We start from the raw sequence: 24,503 nt of genomic DNA, 5'->3' as shown, positions 1-24,503 counted from the left end.
AGTAGAAGGAACCCCAGGTGGCCTCAGTTGGCAAAAGGCACTCACTGTTAACCCCATAAGCTGCTCCACAGCAGTGGGACATGACTGGCTAGTTCGTCCCACTGCAGTCCAGTTGTCCACTCTATGATGGGCGGGTAAAAAGACCCAATCAGAGGCCTGTGGGCAGTGCCAGTTTAAAAACGAAGCGTTGCGATTGGCTAACCTGTGCCTGGCCTGGTGCAGTCCCAGGAGTCTCTGCTGCAGCAAAAGGCGGAGGAGAGTAAGCAGCTGCGTCAGGACGTGCAGCGAACACAGAGCCTGTTCACTTCCGCCGAGAGGGAGCTACGCTACGAGAGGGAGAAGAGCCTTGACCTGAAGCGGCACAACGCTCTGCTGGAGCAGGAGAAGCTGAAGGTACCAGCAGCCCGTCAGAGAAAGCAGCCCGTCAGAGAAAGCAGCCCGTCAGGCAAAGCAGCCTGTCAGGCAAAGCAGCCCGTCAGGCAAAGCAGCCTGTCAGGCAAAGCAGCCCGTCAGGCAAAGCAGCCAGTCAGGCAAAGCAGCCAGTCAGTCACTCTAATTGTATTTGATTCGATCGCCCAGATCTAATCCAAATGCAGTTACGCTGACTGGAAAATTACTCTGCTCACTTCTAGTCCAGTCAGTCAAAGTAGTCTGTAAAAGCTGGCTTTCATTCATGTCTTAAAGGGCACTTAAGGTGAATCTTTTAGAAAATAATATCCAGTGAATTACAATTTAACGTTTATTATTTTAAATGAAAAAGAAGCTAAATGATTTGACTGTTCTGGTAAACTGTCTCTGTCCATGAAATGGTGATGGCAGTCTTTTCATGTCCAACTCTGAAACATCACCACAGGAGTGCAAGTTAATCAGAGAATTTCCCATAAGTACTACAGTTGGTTTTTAGTCTCATCTTGTTTCACAAATGAAGAGTGCAGGTCTCCTATGAATGCAGAAGAACTGAAACTCATTTGACCTGTCACCGCATATGCTTAACCTATCTGCTGAAAGAGCACAGTCAGACTTCTTTTAAAAATGTACACCACTAATTTTATTCATAGAGGAGGTCAGTATAAGTGCCGTACACATCACTGCAGTCTCGGTGCTGCTCGCAGGTGTGCGCGGAGCTGAAGCAGGCCCAGGCCAGAGTCTGCCAGCTGGAGCAGAGCGGGGCGGGGCAGCGGGCGGAGCTGGAGCGGCTGCAGCAGAGGGCCCGGGAGCTGGAGCTGGAGCTGGCCCGCAGCAGCCAGAGCCGGCAGGCCTCCAGCAGCCTGCAGGAGGAGCTGAGCGCCGAGCGGGCGCGCCTCATCGCTGCCGATAAGAAGGTCAGATCAGAGTCAAACCTGCCTGACAGCAAATCAGCCAGTCCAAGCTACCAGTCGATCAACCAGTATTTGTTAGAGGCTGTTTTTTTATAATTGCGTTGCCGTAAAGTAGAGAGTGAACTGGAAATACAAGAAAACCCAATGCTAGAACTCCTGGAAAAGTGTCGAATAGAAAATATGATACAGGTACAAGGGGGTCCCACATCCCACTGTGGGAGCCGATGGCAACAAAATCAGCTCTGCCAGGCTGGGCTGTGGTGGGAGAGGATGGTAGGGTAGTTGCTGGGCTGTGGTGGGAGAGGATGGGACGCAGAGGGTAATTGCATTGGTCCCAAGAACTGCAGCCTCAGCGAGTCCAGGTCCTACAGATAAACTTAAGGGCACGTTTAAAGGTGCAGGGATTAAAGTTCTCCGCCGCTACAACGGATTTCCGTCAGTTGGGTTCCAGAGAGGCCATGTATGAGATCAGTGTAGATCTGAAGGGGAGGGGGGTGTTACGAGGAATCGAGCTACCAGGTGATAGGTAGCTGATTTGTATAGGCATACAATCTACAATAGACACTGTCCGCCTTTTTCTCAGCTGCCTCCGCCTTTTTTACATGAAAACGTATGGGAAGCAACCGAACAGCGGAAAAAAGCGGCTCTTCTAAAAAGGTGGGGCGGCACCGACACTTCTTTAAAAAAAAAAAAAAAAAAGCCAGACAGTGTGTACAGGCCCTAATGTGGGGGCCTCCTCTGTAACTTGTTTTACAAATTGTAGATGGGGAATACGACTTGGCCTGGGAAAAAAAATTTCTTCTCCGTCGGAAGATTTCTTTTCGCTTTAATCCCTGAAGGCGTGCCCCGTGTCCCTCCTGCTGCCCCCCCCCCCCCCCCCCCCCCAGGTGCTGGAGCTGCAGCAGCAGCTGAAGGGCACCCTGCACCAGCTGCGTCTGGAGGAGGCTCGCTCTGGGGAGACCAGCAAGCTGGAGAAGGACACCAAGGACATGTCGGACAACCTGTCTGTGCTGCGGGCCAAGCTGCAGGAGGACCAGCTCCACAGGTGATGCCCCCCCCCTCTCACGGCGCCTGTTTCAGGCTCTGCCACTGCCAGGCCACGCCCGGTGATCTGCAGGCGGCCTGCTCTCACCTGCCCTCTCCCTCGTGTCCCGGGCAGGAAGCTTCTAGAACAGAGAGAGGAGGAGCTGCAGCAGCAGCTTCGGTCCCTGCGGGCGAAAGAGGCCACCCTGAACCGCACCAACTCCGAGCTCAGCCACCGTCTGCAGGAGCTGGACACCCGGCTGGGGGTGCTGGAGGGCGAGCGCAGCAAGGCCAAAGAGGAGGTCAGTACAGCGGGCTCTAACTGTGCTGCTGGGGCCCCTAACCCTGCTGCTAGACCCCCTCACTGTTGCACTGTGGGATCTGTCAGAGTCTGAGCCAGGGGGGTGGCTGAGTTATAAAGGGTTCTCACAAATGGCCGTTCTCCCTTGTGTTAGCTGCATACGGAGGAGAACTCCTCTGACAGTGTTTGATCTTATCTCTCAGGGTGAGTCTAAATTCACTGTCACACACATCCAGAACCAGGGACCTCTTATCAGAGCAATACCTGGTGTGAAAATTTGTTTATAATGTATGACCAGAATCCACGGGAGGAAGGCAGGAGCAAACAAAAGAGATGGCATGTTACATGCAGTATAATTACTTTTTAATGTGTCAGTAAGGGCAAGTCCTGTAATTTTGTCAGGGGGTGGCGGGGATATCAGGGTTTCCCCGAGATTGCCAGGTCCTCCTGGCCTGGGTTGTGTACAGGGAGGAAGTCTTATCGATGTGTGCCTTTGGGTGAATCTGAATTCACTGTCACTCTCATCCAGAACCAGGGAAGTCTCATCAGAAGCACCATGTGTTGTGAGATGTGTGTGTGTGTAATTACATAATTGATGAGCAGAGTTCACAGGAGGAAAGCAGGAGCTAACAGAACAGACGTCACGTTTATTTGCTGTGTAAAGGCTTTTTAACGTGTCAGTAAGGGCCAATCCTGTAATTCTGTCAGGAAAACTGACTGATGCAGAGTGAAATGTGTCTATCCACGTTTCCCAGTCTGTGGTTAATCTGAATGATGGGCTCCACGCTGTGGGCTCAGAGGCCGTGACTGGCCCGGGGGCTGCGCTTTAGCGCTGCACCACCCCCTTTGCCCTTGCTTTTGTGAAGTTTTTAGCGAGCGGCCAGTGTGTGTGCGGGCTCTGGATTGACGAACGCGGCCGCTGTGTTTTCTGCAGCAGCAGCAGAGCTGGAAGACCGTCCACAGCCTGCAGGAGCAGCTGGACTGCAGCCAGCAGGAGTCTGAGAGGCTTCAGGAGGAGCTGCAGCAGGTCATGCAGCAACTGGACACCCACATCAGGCAAGCACCCGCGCTCGCACGAGCCGAGGCTCCGCCCACACAGAGGCTCCGCCCCACCCACACTGATGCTCCACCCCACCCATACCGAGGCTCCACCCACACCGAGGCTCCTCCCACATCGAGGCTCTGCCTCACCCACACCGAGGCTCCTCCCACATCGAGGCTCCACCCACACAGAGGCTCTGCCTCACCCACACCGAGGCTCCTCCCACATCGAGGCTCCACCCCACCCACACCGAGACTCTGCCCACGCAGAGGCTCTGCCCACGTAGAGGCTCTGCCCATGCTGAGGCGCTGCCCACACATGGCCTGAGGCGGGGTCTAAAGGTCACAGTTCTCCTTCCCACAGGAAGTACAACGAGAAGCAGGCCCACCACAAGATGAAGCTGCGCAAAGCCAAGCAGATCTTCCTGAAGGAGACCGCGCAGCGTGACGGAAGGATCCAGAAGCTGGAGAACGACCTGGCTCTCGCCAGCAGCCTGTCTGAGAGGGTGAGATGCTGTGGTGCTGGTGGGGCGGCAGTGTAGCATAGTGGTTAAGGAGCAGGATTCGTAACCATAAGGTTGCTGGTTTGAGTCACTGCTGGGGCACTGCTGTTGTACCCTTGGGCAAGGTTTCATAACCCAGAATTGCCTCAGTAAATATCCAGCTTTATGAATGGGTAACAGGTAAAAACTATAACCTGTGTACATTGCACTGCATAAGAGCATCTACTAAAATGGCAGTAATATAATGTATTCTGTCATAACCCAATAGAGAGACTTTCTTTGCGCCATGCGCAGGAGCAGGGCTGGATAGGGAGGGGGTTAGGGGTTAGGGGTTAGAGGTTAGGGGTTAGGGGTTAGAGGTTAGGGGTTAGAGGTTAGAGGTTAGGGGTTAGCGGTTTGGGTTAGCGGTTTGGGTTAGCGGTTAGGGTTAGGGTTAGGGTTAGCGGTTAGGGTTAACGCGTTCTTTGCTGTAGGAGCGGGGCTGGATAGGGAGGGGGTTAGGGTTAGAGGTTAGGGGTTGGGGTTGGGGTTAGGGTTAGGGGTTAGAGGTTAGGGGTTAGCGGTTTGGGTTAGCAGTTTGAGTTAGCGGTTAGGGTTAACGCGCTCTTTGCTGCAGGAGCGGGGCTGGATAGGGAGGGGGTTGGGGTTAGGGGTTAGAGGTTAGGGGTTAGCGGTTTGGGTTAGCGGTTAGGGTTAACGTGTTCTTTGCTGCAGGAGCGGGGCTGGATAGGGTTAGGGTTAGGGGTTAGCGGTTTGGGTTAGCGGTTAGGGTTAACGCGCTCTTTGCTGCAGGAGCGGGGCTGGATAGGGAGGGGGTTAGGGTTAGCGGTTTGGGTTAGGGGTGAGGGTTAGCGGTTAGGGTTAACGTGTTCTTTGCTGCAGGAGCGGGGCTGGATAGGGAGGGGGTTAGGGTTAGGGTTAGGGGTTAGGGGTTAGAGGTGAGGGTTAGCGGTTAGGGTTAACCCGTTCTTTGCTGCAGGAGCGGGGCTGGATAGGGAGGGGGTTGGGGTTAGGGGTTAGGGGTTAGCGGTTTGGGTTAGCGGTTTGGGTTAGCGGTTTGGGTTAGCGGTTTGGGTTAGGGTTAGGGGTTAGGGTTAACCTGTTCTTTGCTGCAGGAGCGGGGCTGGATAGGGAGGGTGACGGAGGAGAACGAGAAGCTGCTGCAGGAGCAGCGGGAGCTGCTGAAGAGGCTGAACGAGGCGGAGGAGATGGGGAGCAGCAGCCTGAACACGGCCTGCACCGTTCAGCACAGGTACTGCCTGCACCTCGCCGCGGTCCGCAGCAGGCAGCGCAAAACCAACACCCTGCTGTCCTCCACCCGCACGCTCACAGCCACGGCTTCTCCGGCGTTAAGCCAAAAGCAGTCATTAAAGGCAGGGAGAGAACACCTGAACATTAAGCAGACTGTAAGCCCCAGCCAGGTCGAAGAGCTTGCAGCTAGCTTGTGCCTTGTCTGGCCAACTATTGAAACTTGACTCCTGATATGGCTTTTTTGCTTGTGTTGTACTCTGCCTCACTTGTAAGTTGCTTTGGATAAAAGCATCTGTCAAATGAATAAGTGTAAAATGTAAATGTTCTGAATCTTAAAGTGGGGTACACAGCGGGGAGTCAAAAGAAAGGTCACAGTGTTGGCTGTTGCATTTCTAACAATCCAGACCTAAATCTCTGCAGGTTTGCTTTACTTCATTGCTGAAATTTACAGTAGGTGAATGTTCGTACTTCCCGAATTTTCTTCTCCAGGGTGAAATTTCTGGAGGAGGAGAACCGGTATCTTGAAGACAAGACGTTGCAGCTGGCCAATCAAGTGGGAGCCCTGGAGCGCGCTCTGAGGAAGGTCCAGTCTGTCTGCAGTGTTGAGGTATGTGCTGGGGGCTCAGTCTTACGTATCTTCAACGTACAACGTAACTTTGTACCGCAGGGTTACCCAAGATTTATTGATTGAGAGGCAGTTTGTTTGATGTGGCAGACAGAAGAATAAAACTTTACACACTGTCATGGTATTTCTGCAAATAAATCATAAATTCATATAAATATGAATTATCATCGAATTTACATAATCTTGAAAGTATTACACTGGAAAAAAATAAATGCTATGTACTATACTTGGAAATTACTGCCGATAACAGTTTGGATGAAAATGTCTTATTTTGCCAATATGGATCAAAATTTTACTCCTCAGTCTGTAGCAGGTTGGGTAAATTGTGGTTTACCAGCAGTGAGACACAATAAATAAATAATTAATATGTACATAGCTATTAATCACTGCTCCACCTTAATAGTAGATGTGTGTTCTGTTCTTAAGGATCTTAAGATCTGGGGGCTCAGTCTTACGTATCTTCAACGTACAACGTAACTTTGTACCGCAGGGTGTTTATCCGGTGGGGAGAGTAAGTGCTAATACATTGCCTCAAGAAAATGGCCAAGTAGAAACCACAGGCATTCTAATGCACCCAGGTTTTCAGCTCCTGTGTTTCCTTCCTCCATTTAGGAGGTTCCAGTTTGTAATGGGCGGTTCAGATGCTGTCTGCATGCCTATCCTGACTGTAGCTGTAGACCACGTTCCTTTAAGAATGTTCCTGATGAACTGGCGAAATGGGAGCGCTTGTGCCTTAAACGATGGCATAGACTGGATTGTTAACATGGTATGCAACAGGCTGAATCCGTGGAGAATCGTGGCGGACATTAGCGCTAATTGAAATGTGTTCGTGTCACTGTAGCTTGTGCAGCCTTCACAGATTGCAGGTCCCCGGGCTGTACTATGTACATGCGTTAGCCCCTGCTTTACACTGCATCTTTGACTCACAAAATGTGTCTGTACATTTACATTCGTCATTTAACAGATGCTCTTAGCTGGAGTGACTTACAATGCACTTCTTTACTAATGTTTGCATTATGTTAAAAACATTACTGATTACATCTCAGTAAATTATGATGTTATGAACATGTATTCGCATTGAGAACTGTACAGATGGGCTAATCCACGAAACTTGTAGTCAACCAATGATCACCAGATGTTCAGCGATAGTTATCCTGTTCACTAAGAGTGCATTAATAAATAATAAGCTCATATAATGAGCTCATCTCATTGTTTGCTTGATTGGCAGACAGCTCTATTTGCTTTGACTCGCATTGCCTATTTGCTTTCAAAATATTCCTTTGTACAGTACTGAGTATTCACTGCAGCCGTATGAACACCCTACTCAAGGTGGAGGCGGCGTGACCCACCTGGGAGTTGAACCCACAGCCCTTTTAGACCACACTGCCAATAGTGATTTGGCATCACTTCATAATTTTCATATTTTTTAATGAGTAGTAAGTGCCGATATTATGAAAAACACAGGTTTCTATGAACTTTGACATTTCGTTATCTTGGAATGTGAAATGGTGGAGACCACCGCAGTTGTCCTTGGTGTCAGTTCAAGGTCAGAAAACAAATGTAGTGACCGCAGGTGCAGCACAGTGTGAGCAGGGATGAGTTTGTTATTGATGCTTTTAAAATATATCACCTTGGTGATGGATGGGCTGAAGCCAAGTTCCTATGTCTTTGTGGTGTGTAAAAAATATCCCTTGACCTTCTTCTGTTCTGTTCTTAAGGATCTTAAGAACATATTCCCCTCTGAAAGTCTTCTTAATGACAGCCTTCTGCAAACTTCAAATGCAAGGTAAGAATTATTTTCTGTTCACTTGTGTCCTTCGAATTGAAATGGGTATTAGTGCAATAAAGTATATACATTTCTTCAGTAAGATGTAAGTATCAGTGATACATTTAAATTTCAAATATATTTTGGTCTACAGCAAGTTTTCATGGAAAACATAACGAATGATGGAGCTATCATACTATCAGTGACTCTGATTTGAACCAATGTGTTACTGTGGTTAGTCGAGTCTTTTGATGGGGCCGTAAAAGTCAGGTGATCAACAGCATGTGATGGCTCCACTCATTATGGGATTCAAGAAGCCTTTCTCTTCTATCACTACCACAAGCCCGCAAGAGACTGATGTGTTTTTCATGAGGTTATGGAGTAGGAATCATCTGAAGTCAATGCGTAATTTTGCTTTATTAATGTTCTGTTTTCTCGAATATGCCCCCCGTTTCCCCCGCAGTCTGACGTCTGGTGTGTGTGACACGCTGGGAATTCTGGATGCCATCCGCCGGGTGAAAGCGGGCAGCCAAACGGAGGCCACGAAGTCTTGCTCCGCCCCGCTGTCCCAGCCCTCCGAAATCGGCTACCTGAACGTGACCTCCCCCGTGGCACCGGCGGGGCCCCAGCGGGAGCCGGAGGAGAGCGTCAGTTTGGGCAGCGACGAGGTCTGAGGGACCCTGCCGTGTCTGACCTGCCTTCCCCACGATGCTGTGGTGTGCGTCTGCTCCGCCCCCCGCCGTGGCAGTGCCGCCTTTTCCTCTCTGCAGCAGTCAGCTTGGTTTTGTTTTTGTCCTGTCCCATGCCAATTTCTGCCCCTCCGGGGTAGGAATCCATCAGTGGCCTCACAGACACCCCCCCCCCAGTTGACGTGGTTGGGGTGTCGCAGTGGAAGCTTTGTCTGGGAGCCCTGCTTCTGAGACCAGCACCAGGAGGATTAGGTTCAGGCTGCTTTAGGAGTGCTCACACTGGGCCTTACTCAAGAGGCCACAGCTGCAACTCAGAGGAGCGTGACGTAACGTTTTTTTAACGAGGTGGGAGAAAAACAGTGCTGTCCTGCTCTGCTCAGGGTGTGTGTTCTTTCTGTGGCCGTGTGCTGCCGGGGTCTGTGTAAGACATTAGAGTGGTGCAATGCCACTTACAACTCATGCTATTTCTGACCCTCGCTCTGGTCTCTCTGCTGATCTGGTTGGAGAGTTCCCATTGTACTTATGTCAGTTTTTTTTTTTTTTTTTTAGTTTTTTCAGTTTTTTTTTCTTTTGTTAAATGCAACCATTGTTCTTGCTGACTCCCTAGCCTGATACGAACAAACTGTCCAGCCTGCTGGCAAGCCTACTACCAAGGCTCTGATGACTGGTTTTCACTGCCTAATAGCTTCCGCTAGTGTGTTCTGGCAAACTTGTAATATTTTGAAAATTTATCACTGAATGTTTCATGGAAATTCAACCATTGCAGCAATAAGAATGAGAACTTGCAAGTGTTCCTTGAAGTGTTAGTGAAAAGTCATGCACAGCTTGCAGCTCATTTGAGTGTGGCACCTGTGTTTGGTGCCTGAAGGGAAAGACCCATTGGAGATGTGCACTCAGACACGCACAGTGAATACCCAGAATGCTACAGGCCCCAAATAATCAAGGACCCCTGTTCTAGTGTTTGGTATTCATCATGAACTGTAAAAGCCAAAGCAAAAAAGTACTAAGCCTTATGGAGGTGCAGAAGTGACGTGTTTGGGGAGTGACATGTTTACGTCTGTGTATAGGTGTGTGCGTGCGTGTGCGTGTGCGTGTGTGTGTGTGCGCATGCGTGTGTGTGTGTGTTTGTTTAAAAACAAGAATGGGAACTTCTGGTGGCAATAAACTTGTGTCGTTTCCACTGACATAAAAGCTTTGCAACTCAGTTTGTAGCACCGACAATCCCTGTGGTACAAAGCAAGTGTACGAAACCGGCTGAAGCACTTTTATAAGACGAGGCCTATAATTAAACTGACTTTGAACCACCTACTTACCACTTATTATTAAGCTGGTACTTTTAGCACTTAATGTACTTTGTCATGGGCAAGAACACTAAATGTAAGCCTCTGTTTTTGTTAGTTTTGTATGTTTGTTTTGGCATGTTTGTCAAAGTTTTGATTTATCTGGCCCGAGGTACATCTACTGCAAGTTTACAAATGTAATAGAAAGCAAATGGAATATATATTGTCAAATCATTGGGCATACAGTATCAATGGAAAAATGTTTCATTTTTTTGTTTGAGGACAGTGCATTTTTTTCAAGGAACCTCAGAGAGGTCAGTTTTAAAGAGTGATGTGTTGAACCACTGCGAGTTTTTTGAACAAGTAGGGTTAATATGTGAGATATTAACCCAAATCAGTTTACTGGGTGTGATGCGGAAATGTTGTAGCCCATTTGCACAGCCAAAATATTTCTGAGAAGAATTCAGGAAGAAGCATCTCAGCAAGCATCTCCTGACAGCAGAAAGCCGTCATTTCTAAAGATTTGGCACAGTGAGACATTTCATTCTGAGAAATGAAATGCGGTGTTTCGAATTGTCAGTGTTTCCATGTGATCTGGAGAAAACAGTTATTGGTGGAAACACAAGCAATAAGTACGGAGCTCCAAAGAACACTAGTAACTGTAAAGAGGAACACTGAATATGGCTATGCTTCGGAGACACTGGGTTCCAGTTGACTTTTCCAAGGCCTTTTGGCAGACATAATCATTTTAATATTCTAGACCGTTTTGTTTTTCTTTGAAAGTTAAATGCATATTTTTTTAAGGGGCGTGGCCTTTGCATTGTATGAGTATCTTATGCCACATGTTCCTTTCTGTGACGATGTACTGCCTGTGGTGTGTTTCTCATTGTCATGCTTGGAACAGGATCAGTTTTTAAAAATCCCATCTTAATCTTAACAGTTTCAGATGTAAGGTCAATCATGTTTTTTTTTTAATCAGAGTGAATGAATATGTTGCTGAGTTTGAGAAATGATGTGTTTTGAAATTGTTTTTCAGATTTAAACGTGACAAAAAACTGCAGAACAATGTAGCATTAAACTCATGCATTGGCCTTCTAAGGGTACTTTAAGAAGACACTCTGGCAAGATTGAATGTACAGATATTTTGTATATGGTGGCATATCATTTCTAACCACTGTTGCTTTGTCTTACCTGATAGCATATTCTAGCTATGTGCCTGTGTCAGGCCATAACAAAGGGACCATGGTGATCGAGAAGGAGGAAGCGGAGGTGCCTGCGGTTAAAGGTATACTGTGCAGTTTTTAGGGCATATGTTGTAGGGTGTAGCATCTACCCAAGACACCGAAACTGAGTAATGTGGCCGGTTAACTGGCAAAGTTGCCCAGTTTTAAGATCCCTTCCAGTTCTGGTTGCATCTCTCCACCGGTGGTTTGGTTATAGTGTCATATCCATTCATGACTGCAGTACAGCATCTTGTGATTTTCAGGTTTTGATAGTATACTTTTTTCTGATGACCTTCACTTTGTATCTGTGGCTTCACAGTGTTGGCAAAAAGTTGCATAGTATACCTTTAATTCCTTCCCCTAATGTGACACAGAGCAATGCTCTTCTTCAATACAAGTTCGGGATTTTAAAAATGTACAATATCCAAGAAACATCACTTCCACACTCCATTTTGTCTGAATTGTGTCTGTAACAGGGAGCTTCTAAATAAAAGGTTAGTGGTATTAAGTGGTACTACACTCATGCTTACTTTGTACCAGTTTGATATAAAGGGACCTGAAGGTATGAAAACAAACCTGTGATTTTTAATGCAACTGTATTAACGCAACTGTGCATTTGTGCATTTTTCATTATTTTGTGTTGAAAGTGTAAAAACATATTTTCATAAATTAAATACCCAACATTAAATTGTGTCATCTGTTTATTCAGGGTTATGGTGTGAAATTTACACACCAGTGCATGACATCTCCATGTTTAACTGCCACTAATACGCAAACATTTCACAGTGGGAATCACTGAATAAATAAAAAGATTGTACAGAAAATTCTTGTAGGAGTACAAGGTACAAATACACGAGTCTTTAAATAAGTGCAGTGTTCAGGGCTCCTGACTGGCTTGTTCTGTTAAAGTGCATGTTCTGAGTGCAGGCTTGGCTCTATGGCCCCAGCTCGATCCCAGGAAATGACCGGAAACCCAGTGGTGGAGCAGCTCCTGGCTCCTGGTCATGGTCGGCAGATGATACAGCTGGACTTGGAAGAAACTGTGCCATAGGGCAATACATAGATATTGTTTACAAAGGCAACTTATGTAACATAAATACAAGGCACCATTAAACCACTATTCAAGGATCTCGACAGATCCTTCCTACGCTGTAGCCGCTGTCACTGTAGCTCTCACTTGGCAGCTGTTTTGCACCAGAACACACCAGTTGTAGCAGGGGTCACAGTATTAAGACAGTTTGAAGAAGGGGCTGGAGAATGCAGCCAAATTCAGTCCAAGTCTCACCAAACAAGCCAGGTAACACAGTTCAGATACAAAGACGAAGGAAATTTTAGATTTGCAACAACAAAATGCAACCAAACCGAACAATCTCAGTCAATTGATTACAGAGGTACAGGAGACCGAGCAATCTTGTCAATAGCTCACTAGACATCCCCGGTAAGGATACACTTTGGGAAAATATTGGCAACAATTCCTGCATATGAAACACGCAAACATTTGCTTTCCAAGCCATCTGTGCACCACATTATAGCTTTCCTCCAAGAAATAACCTAGAACACAGCATATGATACTCAAAATGTTAAAGGCATAGTTCCAACAAATTGAATATTGATCACAATAACCTTCACAGGCTTCAGTGGGTTGTTCCTGGGCAGTTCCCTACTGGGATATGTACTGTGAGCCTAACTGGTTCTCCCTTCAGAATAGGTATCCATTTAGTCACTGCCACCTACTGCCTTTACAGGGACCCCATGTGAACAAGGTGATACCTTTGAATGGGTTTCTGAACTGAATAAATGTTTAAATTGATATACTAGGTGTGTCCTACAAGTGACATGCATTTTCAAGAATGGAGCGGAGGTCAGTAGTAGTCTCCATTTCTAAATCACACATTAACAAAAATGGGCAGTATGCAACAAGATTCAGATTACCTTTTCCCTCTACTCATACTGCTGTAGGAGCACTGAAATGACAAATGCAATCCTCACAAGCAGCCAATGGCTATTGTTTGCACACAGTGCACGACAAAGAAGTGGGTGCTCATTGGAGGATAAGCACTACTCCACTGATATCATCTGAGCAACTGTGTACGGGCCTGAAGAATCAAAGGCTGCCCAAGATAAGGCAAGGGAACCGTTGCTGACCTACCAGCCCCTGTCCCTGGCTGAACAAAGCCAATTTGTTTTGGCAGCAGATGAGACTACAGGTTTTGAATCAGGACTCAGCCTGAGTTCAAGCTGACCAGCTTGCCGACTGGGCCATCGGTATTTTCATAGTGTGTCATAGTTTCATAGTTTTCTTATCATAGTTGGTGCTGTTTAAATTGCCTTTACCAAAAAGTGAACATTTAGTGAGACAAAATTTTTGCTCATTATTATAGATAAAGAACATAAAGCTGATCAAATGTGAATTATATTAGTCTAAGGGCTGTGACCATGCCAATATTGCCAATGATTAAGTTAATTTAGGACAGAGTACTTGCGCTGAAGAAAAAACTGCAGAGGTATATACTTATTTGTAAAGTGTAAATTTCCTCTAAAGAGAGCAAGCTAGAACATTCTGCATTCCTTTTTACATCAAATCTATCATTTCGAGCTAAGTAAACAACTACTTTAGTAAATTGTAATAATAGCAATTAACACTTTATAAGTGTTCTTATAAAGGGTTAATTGCTCTTAATTTGTATTATAAGAGTATTCTGTTTGACACATGGGATATGTTTTAACAATACACAACATAACATTTTAGTGAATCTCATACATTCGCATAATCTTCTTTGGTGACTGTGCAATGCTGCCACCACAGCCAGCGAGAACATCAACAGCTGAGTTTCAGCTCGAATTCCCCGTGCCGTTTCAGAAACGCTCCGATTGTTCAGAATCCCTTTTTTACATGGCCAAACAATCCACAATTCACTTCCTGAAACTCCGGTGATCTCTGCTCGTGCTGGCACTTGCGTGTCATCGGACAGTCGAGTCAATCCATACCACGACAAAAATGCTGGGGCCTCTGGCAGAAGCTGAGAGCTGGATGTTTACCTCTCTGGTGCACGGCTGTAACTAGTCCTGACCAACCACGCATGCAGCAGATCTGAGATCCAGTCCAAGGCAGCATTGGGTTCCCGAGGCCAGAAGCAGAACGTAAAGGAGGAGCTCCGACCCGGATGGAGCAATCCCCACCCTGAGAGCAAAAGGTTCAGCTGCAAATACTCCTACACTTCCAGCTCTTTCTGTAGCACCTCTACAACTGATCCATTTCATCTTCCAAATCCATTCTTTTCTTCAAGTTTTACCAAAGTCCTTTTTTTAATTTTTCCTTTGGTGGGAAACATTGGCATTTCCACTCTTTTTGCCAAGTTCTCCAGCTACAGTTAAAATGGTCCCAGCACCACCAAGTAGTGGCACAACATTACTGAGTATGTAGGCTTGTTTTACTTTCTCATGGTTTCCCTTCGCTAAATGGAAAAAAGGCTATTAACAGAATTGGCTACTAACTGGCAATACAGTGAGGTTATGGGAGTGGAAACTGAAATTTAACAGGGAGGGCAATGGACACATGCCATTACTTACAATGGGACCACATTCATGTGCAACAGAGAAAAACAGACCCAGTATGAAATGCTTCTTAAACTACGAGCAGACATTTAAGTCAATCCACAGCACAGACAACTTCACTTTATATTAAATGAAAAAAGGACACAAGTACATATATTTTATCCACTGCTGGCAATGTAACTCAGTGCCAAAGTTTTGGGAATGAATTGCTAAGGCTTCAATTATCACATTCCACTTCCACAATGCAACAAAAATGAGCATGTTTTTGGTAGCTTTCCCTGAGGAAAAAAAAAGCTTCTGGCAGACTACACCAATGAAGAAGCTTCTAGTTATAGCTAGCTCTATCCTCTTTATTTGATTTTTTAATCTGATCTCAGGGAACTTTTTCCAACTGCAGAGGTTGCATCCAGGTAGTTTTTTTTGTCAAAAGTTTAGTTCGTAACTATATTTGGATTATATGGTACCCCAATGGCTGTACATGCTTACAAATTTCTTGAGTGTATGCCACTAACTGACAAACAAAAAATATTTTTCAAAATGTTCAGACCCGTTACATCTGCAAAAACGACTCAGACTCCAATGAATGAAAAATGTACGAAGTGCGTGTATGCATCTTCTCCTATAACGAGTAGACGAAGCTTCCTTGATTTCTTTGTGTCCTACATGTTCTCCACACCACGTTAGCCCTATGTCCTCAGTATGTCATAGTACTTTTCCGCCCAGAGCAGTCGATGGACGCGAACGTCTCGCCTGTACCCAACCTCCGTGGACCAGCAGTACTCCGGGGAAAGCACCTTGCTGGGTTTGTGCTGGTAGAGGTACTTGTTGAGGTGACTTTCGTCCTGCCAGAGGGCCTCGACCTGGTTCTTCTTGTCCGTCATGATGCCCCGGTCGCAGCTCTCGGTCATCTTCTTCACGCTCTGCCACGTGCCCCCAAAGACGGCGGCGTGGTAGTAGAAGTCCCCGGTCTCCATGCAGGCGGTGGAGTTGGGGTTGCGATCGTAGGTGAACTCCGCCGCTGAGCTGAGGTAGAAGAATGCGTGCAGCAGGGCTACGGACTCGCCGAGAGCCTCCGAGCCGAACCGCGCCGCAAACACTTGGTCCACGTCCAGACAGAAGACGTATTGGTGGCGGAGCCGGATGCGGGAGTCGATGGCGTCTGCGATGGTCCTCATGCGCATCATGGAGACGTCCTGCCAGCGCTCGTGCCGCTGAACCTGCACGATCTCCAGCGTCCGCCCGGTGCCCAGCTCCACCGCTGGCACACTATCGGGGGCATCCGTGAACACGTAGTAAGTCACAGGCAGTCCCACCATGAAGTGCTGCTCTGCTGAGGTCAGGAAATCCTTAAGGTACATTTTGAGGTATCTGTGAAAAGCAAACAGAAACATTAACTTACAATTTAACACAACATTAACTCACATCGTAATGCTGAGAATCAGGTGTCCAAGAAAGACTCAGAGTTGAAACAAGGTTTTCCATGCATGTTTGAGACAAGACAGCCCCCTTCATAATAACGAAAAAAAGTCTTTTATATGTTCAAAGGACGAGCAGAATTCTCGGGAGACAGTAGCTCTTCAGATCTCCCTGCTTCCAAATGAAACAGTGGCTCTTTCCCTGGCAAAGGAGAACCTTCCCTTTCTTGGTCAAGCATGTGTATGTGTGTTGTGGTGCTGCCAGTTACCGGCCCATACTAGGAAGCAATTCGTCGTATTAGTCATCACGACCTGCCTTGGCTCAAACTGCACAGCCACAATTTGTACACAGGCTGCCAACTCCAGTGTCCACTGTGCTGATCTTGAGGAAACTATAACAGTGGTCTGCTGTGGTCTGGATCATCTGAGATTTAGGATTGTTGTACACATGGCAATATGTTTTTCCAAAAAAAAAAAAAAAAACCTTTTTTTGGGCAATTTAACCCTTTTTACATTTTACAAACTTCTAATTTTTTTACTCTGTCCCATTTTTTAAATAAACTTTAAATAAAGTTACTTCCTCCTTCTTAAACTCATATACAAATTTATCCTTAGACTATGAAGATAATTTATTTTACTTATTCTTCTTTAGATTGTGGAGGTGTGTGCTACAGTTGAGACTAATTTTTTTAATTCACTCCATTTCTCATTTACATTTCTGTGACTAAAAGGCTGTTCCCACCAATACTAAAACACTCTTATTAAAATTAACCCTCCTAAAACTGAAAGCCATAATTTTAGGAGATGTGGCTCTGAGCCGCAAAAACAACGCTGAAGTCACTTGACAACGGCTCTTCTACCCCGCTTCTGCAAATTCCATTCTACAAGTTGTGTTTCTGTTACAAAACATCTAGTCCAGACATTTTTCTCTTCTATTTATGTCTATTTATATTATCGTTTCTATTTTTAGCATTTACGCAAAGCCATTTCAGAGATTTATCAAATATTGTAATAAGAGGTACTTTTTAAGATGTGCAGTTGATGAAACATATAATACCAAGAAAAAGATAAAATATTGTAGTATCAAAATTTCCCTGTATGTGAAAATGACTAAATGTTTCTTGGCCCTGAGAACCTGCCACAAAATCAAATTAGTGTGACTTACATTAAAAACTTACATTTTTTCCAAACTGGCAAGCATGAATACTGTAAATGATCCATTCCACATTACTAAGAGCTAACTTAAATATTGAAAGGTTTACAGTCTCTTTTGAGAGGTAAGGAGCTGTTTTAGGAACCCTGCAAGTGTGACTGTATAACATTGATATGACATAAAAACATCTGAAAAGCTGGTTCACTGGCTAGCAGCACCATTTAGATAAAGTTAGAAATGTTACTATAGCAACAGTGTCATTGGCTAGGCAATACTTTCATTGGCCGTTTCATGTAATCAATGCATCTTGTTAACTTTGGTCTATCTTATTCCTTCCTAAGTAGCTAACCTTAAGTTCAGCTAATTATTGTTCCATTTAATAAAAGCCATATGGCACTCAAAGCCATGTTATATGATGAATATTGACACTGCATGCAAAACAAAAAAAAGTAATGACTACACAATGATATTTCGTACTGACAGATGAAATGCGTCGAGATTAACACTAACCTTCCAATGGCAAATACAGTGAGCGCCACAGAGGTTCCCATGTTTTTGTGATATTCGTCATAGAGATGCGGGTCGAACATCCCTTCCCACATAATAGGTGCCCCCCAGAACGTGCATGTCTTAACATCAGTCCTGGACCTGGGAGCAGAGAGAAAAGGTGATATACAACAAGCTATAACAGAGTGCCATTCACTCTCTTGGTTGCTCGATTACCAGACAGGTGTAGGTGTGTAGGTGTGCGTAGGTGTGTGTGTGTGTGTCTGTGTGTGTGTGTGTGGGTGTGTGTGTAGGTGTGTGTGTAGGTGTGTGTGTAGGTGTGTGTTTCGTGGAGGGTGCAGGTGTGTGTGTAGGTGTTTGTGTAGGTGTGTGTTTCGTGGAGGGTGCAGGTGTGTGTGTAGGTGTGTGTGTAGGTGTGTGTGTGTGTGTGTGTGTGTGTGTGTGTGTAGGTGTGTGTGTAGGTGTGTGTGTGTAGGTGTGTGTGTGTAGGTGTGTGTGTGTGTGTGTGTGTAGGTGTGTGTGTGTGTGTGTGTAGGTGTGTAGGTGTGTGTGTTGGTGTGTGTGTAGGTGTGTGTTTCGTGGAGGGTGCAGGTGCTGCCTAAAAATGCTAGCACTACCTGACTGCTCACTGGACACTAACAAAGAAATGAGGTGAAGGCAACAGACTAAAGCCTGATACGTGGCACAGGCTTCAGACTGTCTTTTGATTATAAACACATTGAAAAAAGCATGTGATGCAAGCAAATGGCCACAACTGAAGAGAATCCAAAATAGTAATATCATTGCATGATTACTTATGCCCATGTAATTATTGCAACATATTCAGTGCACTAGCACTACAACACATGCTCATACAGAGAACTTCTTGACACTGTCAGGATGTGGGCATCAACTCATGTCACTGAGGTTTACTTAGTGGAGTGTATAATCTGAGAAATGAGACCAGTGGGTTCTCATTCTTGTCTTCCAACTCAGTGAGGCAGAACATAACATAGATAAGTGTACCAAACAAAGGCCTCTCATTCCTAGCATGGGGACCATTAGCAGGCCAGTAGCATGAATAACTTAAGACTTAAACATTGATTGGATTAAATAACGGTACAACTGAGCTCATTCAGACTTACAGTCACCCTGTAGTAAACACAATTAGCGCAAAGCAAAAGTAGGAGAGCTGCACATTACTGTGGAGCACCACAGAGACACGCCCTGTATGTAAACTACGGTACGCTCTCAGCATTATACCTCATGACCACAGAGCTCCAATGACTCACCACAGGTCTAGGGAGTTATCTATATGGTTTCCAGGTCTCAGCTTCACATTGGGTGGTAAAAGGCATTTTTCCACAGGATGCCCAAAAAACCTGAAAATAAAGCCAGACGCAGACAGAACCGTCACTTGAACTCATATCCTCCCTCCGACCCCTGTCATTTCCTTCATCCCCTTTTTGATTCTGAAAAGCTCCATGATCAACAGTGAATTGAGAAATTCAACATATGCAATAAAAACAATTTTTTATGGCAAATTTCTGGAGCAATATGTGTGCCCCTTTTGACATACATGACATTCTAAACAGTGTCAGCATCAGGAATTCATATTGGATTGAAGCCACGTGTGAGCAGAGTAGAAACACTAAAGAAAAAAAACCTCTGTTACACCTACACCTTGATACTTGAGCCACTAGCTCAGCAAATACACGTAAAAAAAGTCTTGCAAAGGCAAACAGAAGAATCTCACACCCACATTTCAGCTGCCACCTTTACATACAATGTCAACTGAGAGAGAATTTTTAAACCGTCCATCAGCATATTGACATGATTGTGTACAGCAAAGAACTCCTGACATTTTTATTACACCCAGCCCCAGTTCATGCAGAGTGCATTTTGTGCATTAAAGTCTAAGCCAGGGCTGAAACACATTAATAATACAAATAACAAATTAAATGTGCATGTCTTGGGTAAAAGCAATGCCATCCTGACAAATCCAACACTTAGACCAATTTTACTCCTTTAAATACAAATTAGCAGTGGCCTAGGGGCTGCTGGCTGGTACACAGGTGGTCAGCTGGCCTTTGCTGCTTGGATGGCCTCTAATATCAAAATATGTACTAATAAAACAGGCTTAGGGATTAAAAGCCTCATCAGAATTTCACAACTTGGCAGCTCATTTCTTGCCATCATCAAACAGATGAGCCCCATCGTCTTCCTCTCATCCACAAAATATGACCCAGAAAACTTTTCTGTAGGTAACAAGGTAACTGTTACACCTGAAGCGTAAATTCAGCTTTCCCCATTTTCATCATAACCAGTAACATATTGCTTAACCCACCCACCTGGACTCTATGACACTGGTTGATGTGAACCCCCCTTGGATTTTTCTACTATCAATATTTGGAAGCCAAGCAGCATTTGATTCTACCTTAGAAACATTACTGCCTTTTATCATTGCTTCTGACACATATGTAGCATAACAGACAGGTAACCTGTAACACCATCTTTCCAAGAACCTGCGGTAATCATGATGCTCATAATGGCACAGTACAACTGAAACACTGAAGAGATCATTGACAACTCAATGCCAAGTGAAAATCCACCAATTTCAAACAAGAAAGTACAACTGCAAAGTACTGTGACATGCATTCAATAGCCAGATCCAAAACAACTCTACACCTGTATCAATAAAACCACCTTTCCCAAACTCAGGCAGTAGGACCGCCATGTGACATGCAATGAGAAGCTATAGACTATATTATACTGCATATAGTGTACAGCTCACCAGAAGAAAAAGAAAAGGAGTAACAGTAATGTTCACAATACTGCAGATACAACAATAAGCAAGACAACACAGAAAAAAAATACACAAAGCGGCTCAGAACTGACATACATAACATGATGCTTACCTTACATATAACTTGCTGATGTAACCTATTACAATTAACAGGAGCACAAACAGAATGAACAGCCATCTTGCTCTGAGACACAATCTGAAAAAAGGAAATCACAAAGTTATTGAGGTTATCATTAAATATGGCATGATTAAAATGAACAACACAGAAGTCACAATTAATGTAGTATTTGAATGAATACTTGTAGAATGAGACCTGAAAATAATAAACATTTAAATGTTGAAGCAGTGTGGAATGCTTGGTTGTAACAAACTTCTTCATCTTCTTCTTATAGTAGTATCATCTATCTTCACAAATGAGGCCCGCTTAGGCTACAAGAATTTCAGGTGAGAAACGATATTTCACGCCTCTCAGACATAATGAATGCCACATAAAAAGGGTTACAGTTTAGAGTTTTCTTTTTTTGTTATTAGATTTTTTTTTAATTGCTCACGCTCCAAAAACCAAGCTCTTGGTATCAGTGCAAAGGACCAACAAAAAGCATGCCAACCCTCAATGCAAGGCAGTTCCAGGAAATCTGAACTATAAACCTGTAATGTGTGTAATTTGTGACCCCTCACAAAAGATGAAACAAGAAGCCACAACATGAAATTTGATGCAATTTTTCCAAGCTTCATCACCTGTCAAAGTAATCCTCTTGTTTCAGACATAAGGGCATGCTTAGGTATTTCTATATGGTAGTGTAATTTGAACCCATTTCAAAGACAATAACGCATAATTATGATGTAAAAATTATGGGGTGCAAAGCAAATGCAATGATGCCAATTCCTTTAGGCCAAATTACCTTGCCGCACTTGAATTACAACCAAATGGGGAACATCAAAGGATGAGAATACCTTTATTGAGGGGGGGAGTTTGGGTTTCCTGTAGGGCACTCTCAATGAAACAAAAAGCAGATAGCTGCCCACCCAGTTTTTTCCCAGGTTCCTATGCATTTCTGCGAGATTGCTATAGAGAGCTTCAGCTGTAAGTCTTACAAGGCAGAAGCAAACTAACTTCTTTACTGGGATGTGTGCTCCTTTGTTAAAATTTTCCTGTTGGACATGGCTACACTGGGAACTCTGACAAGAAAAGTAAACTGCTATCTAACGGTTAAAAATGTCTTCATGTCTGATTTGGCCTGGCTTTGCTCACATATACAAGGTAAATGAGAACATTTCAACTACACACATATGGAGTCTTGTCTCTCCCGGATTCCTTATTTCAGAGCCTGCTTAAGATCGCTATGAAAATCTAAGTGTGGAGTAAATAATACGGCAAAAATTTTGCAGGCAAGAACTTTGCCACACCCAGCAAATGCGGACAGCTCACAGGGCTTCAATGTGGTGGGCTTTAACATGTTCATTTTCAGTCAAACTGAAATCAAGTGACAGGTCAGATTCTCCATATTGAAAGTACCTTTGTGCACACATGGAGCTAGTAAAAACATACCGGAGTTTTAGGGACCATAAAAAATGTTTAAATGCTTTGTAGTGATGCCAACACAGAAGCTACACTACACAGAAAACAGTGGTTTGTGTCTGTGACAAGAACAAATAGATCTTTGACATGAATGGTTCACTTTACATTATATATATTCTGTAGCCTCTTAATAGCCTATTCATTTGTTAAAGGGGCACAAATTATCAGTTATTCAAGAGAACCATTAGTTTATCTTATTAAAGAAACACGCCAACAAATATAAATGCCTTTAAATATCAATAAATGTGAAATCAATATCAATATTTCATTAACGCTTGGTTAAACTGAGCTCGGCTGATACAAAAACGAAGACATACTGACCGCCCCGTACACTATCAGTTCAGCAGGAGCAGACGCACATTGGAAAATCACGCAGCACTAACCTCATTTTGGAGATAACGCTGTAATTTTCCGACGGCGTGCCCACGATGGTTTATTCAAGGCTAAGAGGATAAAACAGATATACATTACACTGTATGTCTGTCAAAAAACGCATATTGTAATAGCTACTCGAATGCTTCCGTACCTGCAGAATCGACAGAAAATAGCAAATCAACACCACAGTGGGCTCTCCTGCACATTCGGACGTGGGCAACAGCTTGTGCGTCTTCACGTTACTACTACTTTGCGCGTTTCCAGGATTCCAGATAGAATTGACCGTTTAATCCCACAAAACTATTAACCGTTGGGACTGAAAGGGAAAAAAATGCGTACATGGTTGTAAACTCTCGAGCATTAAATTAGGTGGGTTATATACGAACATAAACATTTTGACACTAGGGAGTAATTTCTTTGCAACATTGCGTAGTAAGGGCAGGTTGTAGGCTCTGTCAGTAAAACGAAAATATTCTTTCGCAAACACAAATTAAGCGGTTAAACAATGCTCTACTAAGACGGCTCCTTCCTTGATCTGCCTTTTGCGTTTTTAAAGCAAATTGTAAAAATAAGCGACAAATGAAGGTATGAGTCATTTTTAAAGCTGCGTAATTTCCTTAAAAAAACACGTTTTGAAACATGGCAATTCGTTTACACTCACCTTTGGGAAAGTTTGCCGCAAGTTTCTGTTTTTATGTGTCTTGCTGATAATGAGGATTTAGGGTGTGTCTTCGAAACAACAAAAATGTAAAAACGTTCTAACAGAAAAAAATACGAACCTATATTCGGAAAAGGTTTTGTTCCATCGCCACATAGACAAGATTAAAGAACTTTTCAAGTAATATATCCCCCGAAGCCTACCGGCTCTACGACACATCACTATGCGCTTGCCGCGTCACCACCCAGATCTGCTCTCAAGCAGCCGAGTTCGGAGAACGACCCCAACGACCCCGCGCGTAAAACACGCCCTCCCTGTAATAGCGTAAACCTTAACAATGTGATGTGTTTGTTTCCAATAGATTTTGAAGTTTGTCTTTCAATGAACAGTTGCCCAATTTCATTCAACGCGTCTCACATCTGGTCAAGCAACATTCTTGCGAGCTTTTTCGCAGGAAATGATGAGTCTCCCTTTTCCTGGATCTGTGCCGCCCTGATTAACTTATAACCAGAGATTAATTTATAAATCTCGTGCATGGTGGTGAATCTCATATTGGACTGGCGCGTGTGCGAAAGGGACGTCAGTTCCTGGAGCTCGCATGTTACATGAGTGCTATGACACCGGTGTAGCGTCCCAGCCCACTGAGCTGAGTCTGACATTCATTAGCACATTTTCATGCCATCGTTGCCAACAAACAACAAACCACAGATATCAAATATTTCGCCAACTGATACTTTCTTATGTTACCAGGTCAGCGCTTATCTTAACACCAAAGAAGAAAATGTAGTATTAATCGGCTTCTACCATTAGATGGCTGAGAAGCTACGACTAAGCTCAGCGTGAGTCACCAGGTAATTCAAGCATGCAGGTTGCATAGCCTCCAGTCAGTGAGTCGCGAAGTTCCTCCAAGTGTTGAACTTCCTTGTTAGATAGATAGATGTTAATGCTTGTAATAATTAAGAAACATAAACATCCACATGCGCACGAGAGGACATTCAAACACGTAGTCTTAAATGCTTAACAGATGCTTGAGAATAAAATAAATATTAAAGACATTCACCAGTATCTGCTTGCATTTGGTAAACAGGAAAAACCATATGAAGCGGTTTTTTAAAATCATTTTATTATTTTTTATTTGTTTTTACAAATTCCATTTTCTTTTAGGTGTGGGCTGCATGTAAGCAGCCAGTGAAGCTTTATGATACCACAATGCAAGACAAAGGAAAAATATTTTAATAATAGCTAGACCTATATAATCATTTAATATAGAAAATGGGTTAACAGTTAATATATAGATTATGTACAGGATATTTCATGCTAAGAAATGAAAATCCATACAGTACTGGATACAGAACAACACCAATATGGACATATGGAAATAACATGTGGTCATACAATGGTAACAGTTAAGGCTTAAATGTGTATAAAAATATCAAATCAAATATTAATATTTAGA

The 24,503-nt window shown here is 44.2% G+C and overlaps 2 protein-coding genes across 3 annotated transcripts in view; one reads left to right on the top strand and one right to left on the bottom strand.

Moving 5' to 3' along the window:
• Nucleotides 1-8,656, top strand: part of ccdc30 (coiled-coil domain containing 30) — a 23,055-nt gene extending 14,399 nt beyond the window's left edge. The window contains exons 19-28 of the mRNA XM_036533982.1: nucleotides 223-393; nucleotides 1,113-1,322; nucleotides 2,207-2,364; nucleotides 2,479-2,644; nucleotides 3,578-3,699; nucleotides 4,049-4,190; nucleotides 5,303-5,439; nucleotides 5,928-6,045; nucleotides 7,782-7,849; nucleotides 8,292-8,656. Of these exons, the coding sequence (XP_036389875.1) occupies nucleotides 223-393; nucleotides 1,113-1,322; nucleotides 2,207-2,364; nucleotides 2,479-2,644; nucleotides 3,578-3,699; nucleotides 4,049-4,190; nucleotides 5,303-5,439; nucleotides 5,928-6,045; nucleotides 7,782-7,849; nucleotides 8,292-8,502 (1,503 nt within the window). The 3' untranslated portion in view covers nucleotides 8,503-8,656. The remainder of the gene's footprint in view (nucleotides 1-222; nucleotides 394-1,112; nucleotides 1,323-2,206; nucleotides 2,365-2,478; nucleotides 2,645-3,577; nucleotides 3,700-4,048; nucleotides 4,191-5,302; nucleotides 5,440-5,927; nucleotides 6,046-7,781; nucleotides 7,850-8,291) is intronic.
• Nucleotides 8,657-15,189: 6,533 nt separating this feature from the next.
• LOC118781394 (alpha-1,3-galactosyltransferase 2-like) lies at nucleotides 15,190-23,130 on the bottom strand. 2 transcript variants are annotated; one of them, XM_036534413.1, is made up of 7 exons: nucleotides 23,051-23,130; nucleotides 22,541-22,705; nucleotides 22,398-22,457; nucleotides 20,548-20,631; nucleotides 18,922-19,011; nucleotides 17,654-17,791; nucleotides 15,190-15,943 (listed from the first exon to the last, which is right to left on the bottom strand). In XM_036534413.1, the coding sequence occupies exons 3-7, from the start codon at nucleotides 22,400-22,402 to the stop codon at nucleotides 15,262-15,264; spliced, it is 999 nt and encodes a 332-aa protein (XP_036390306.1). In that variant the 5' UTR covers nucleotides 22,403-22,457; nucleotides 22,541-22,705; nucleotides 23,051-23,130; the 3' UTR covers nucleotides 15,190-15,261. The 2 variants fall into 2 exon arrangements, with proteins under 2 accessions (XP_036390306.1, XP_036390307.1); XM_036534414.1 differs by lacking the exon at nucleotides 22,541-22,705 and having other exon boundaries at nucleotides 23,051-23,121.
• Nucleotides 23,131-24,503: the final 1,373 nt, after the last annotated feature.

Source organism: Megalops cyprinoides, chromosome 7 (genome assembly GCF_013368585.1).
Source record: "Megalops cyprinoides isolate fMegCyp1 chromosome 7, fMegCyp1.pri, whole genome shotgun sequence".
Lineage (NCBI taxonomy): Eukaryota > Metazoa > Chordata > Actinopteri > Elopiformes > Megalopidae > Megalops > Megalops cyprinoides.
Note: the sequence above shows the minus strand (reverse complement) of the source record. Positions and strands in the feature narration are given on the sequence as shown.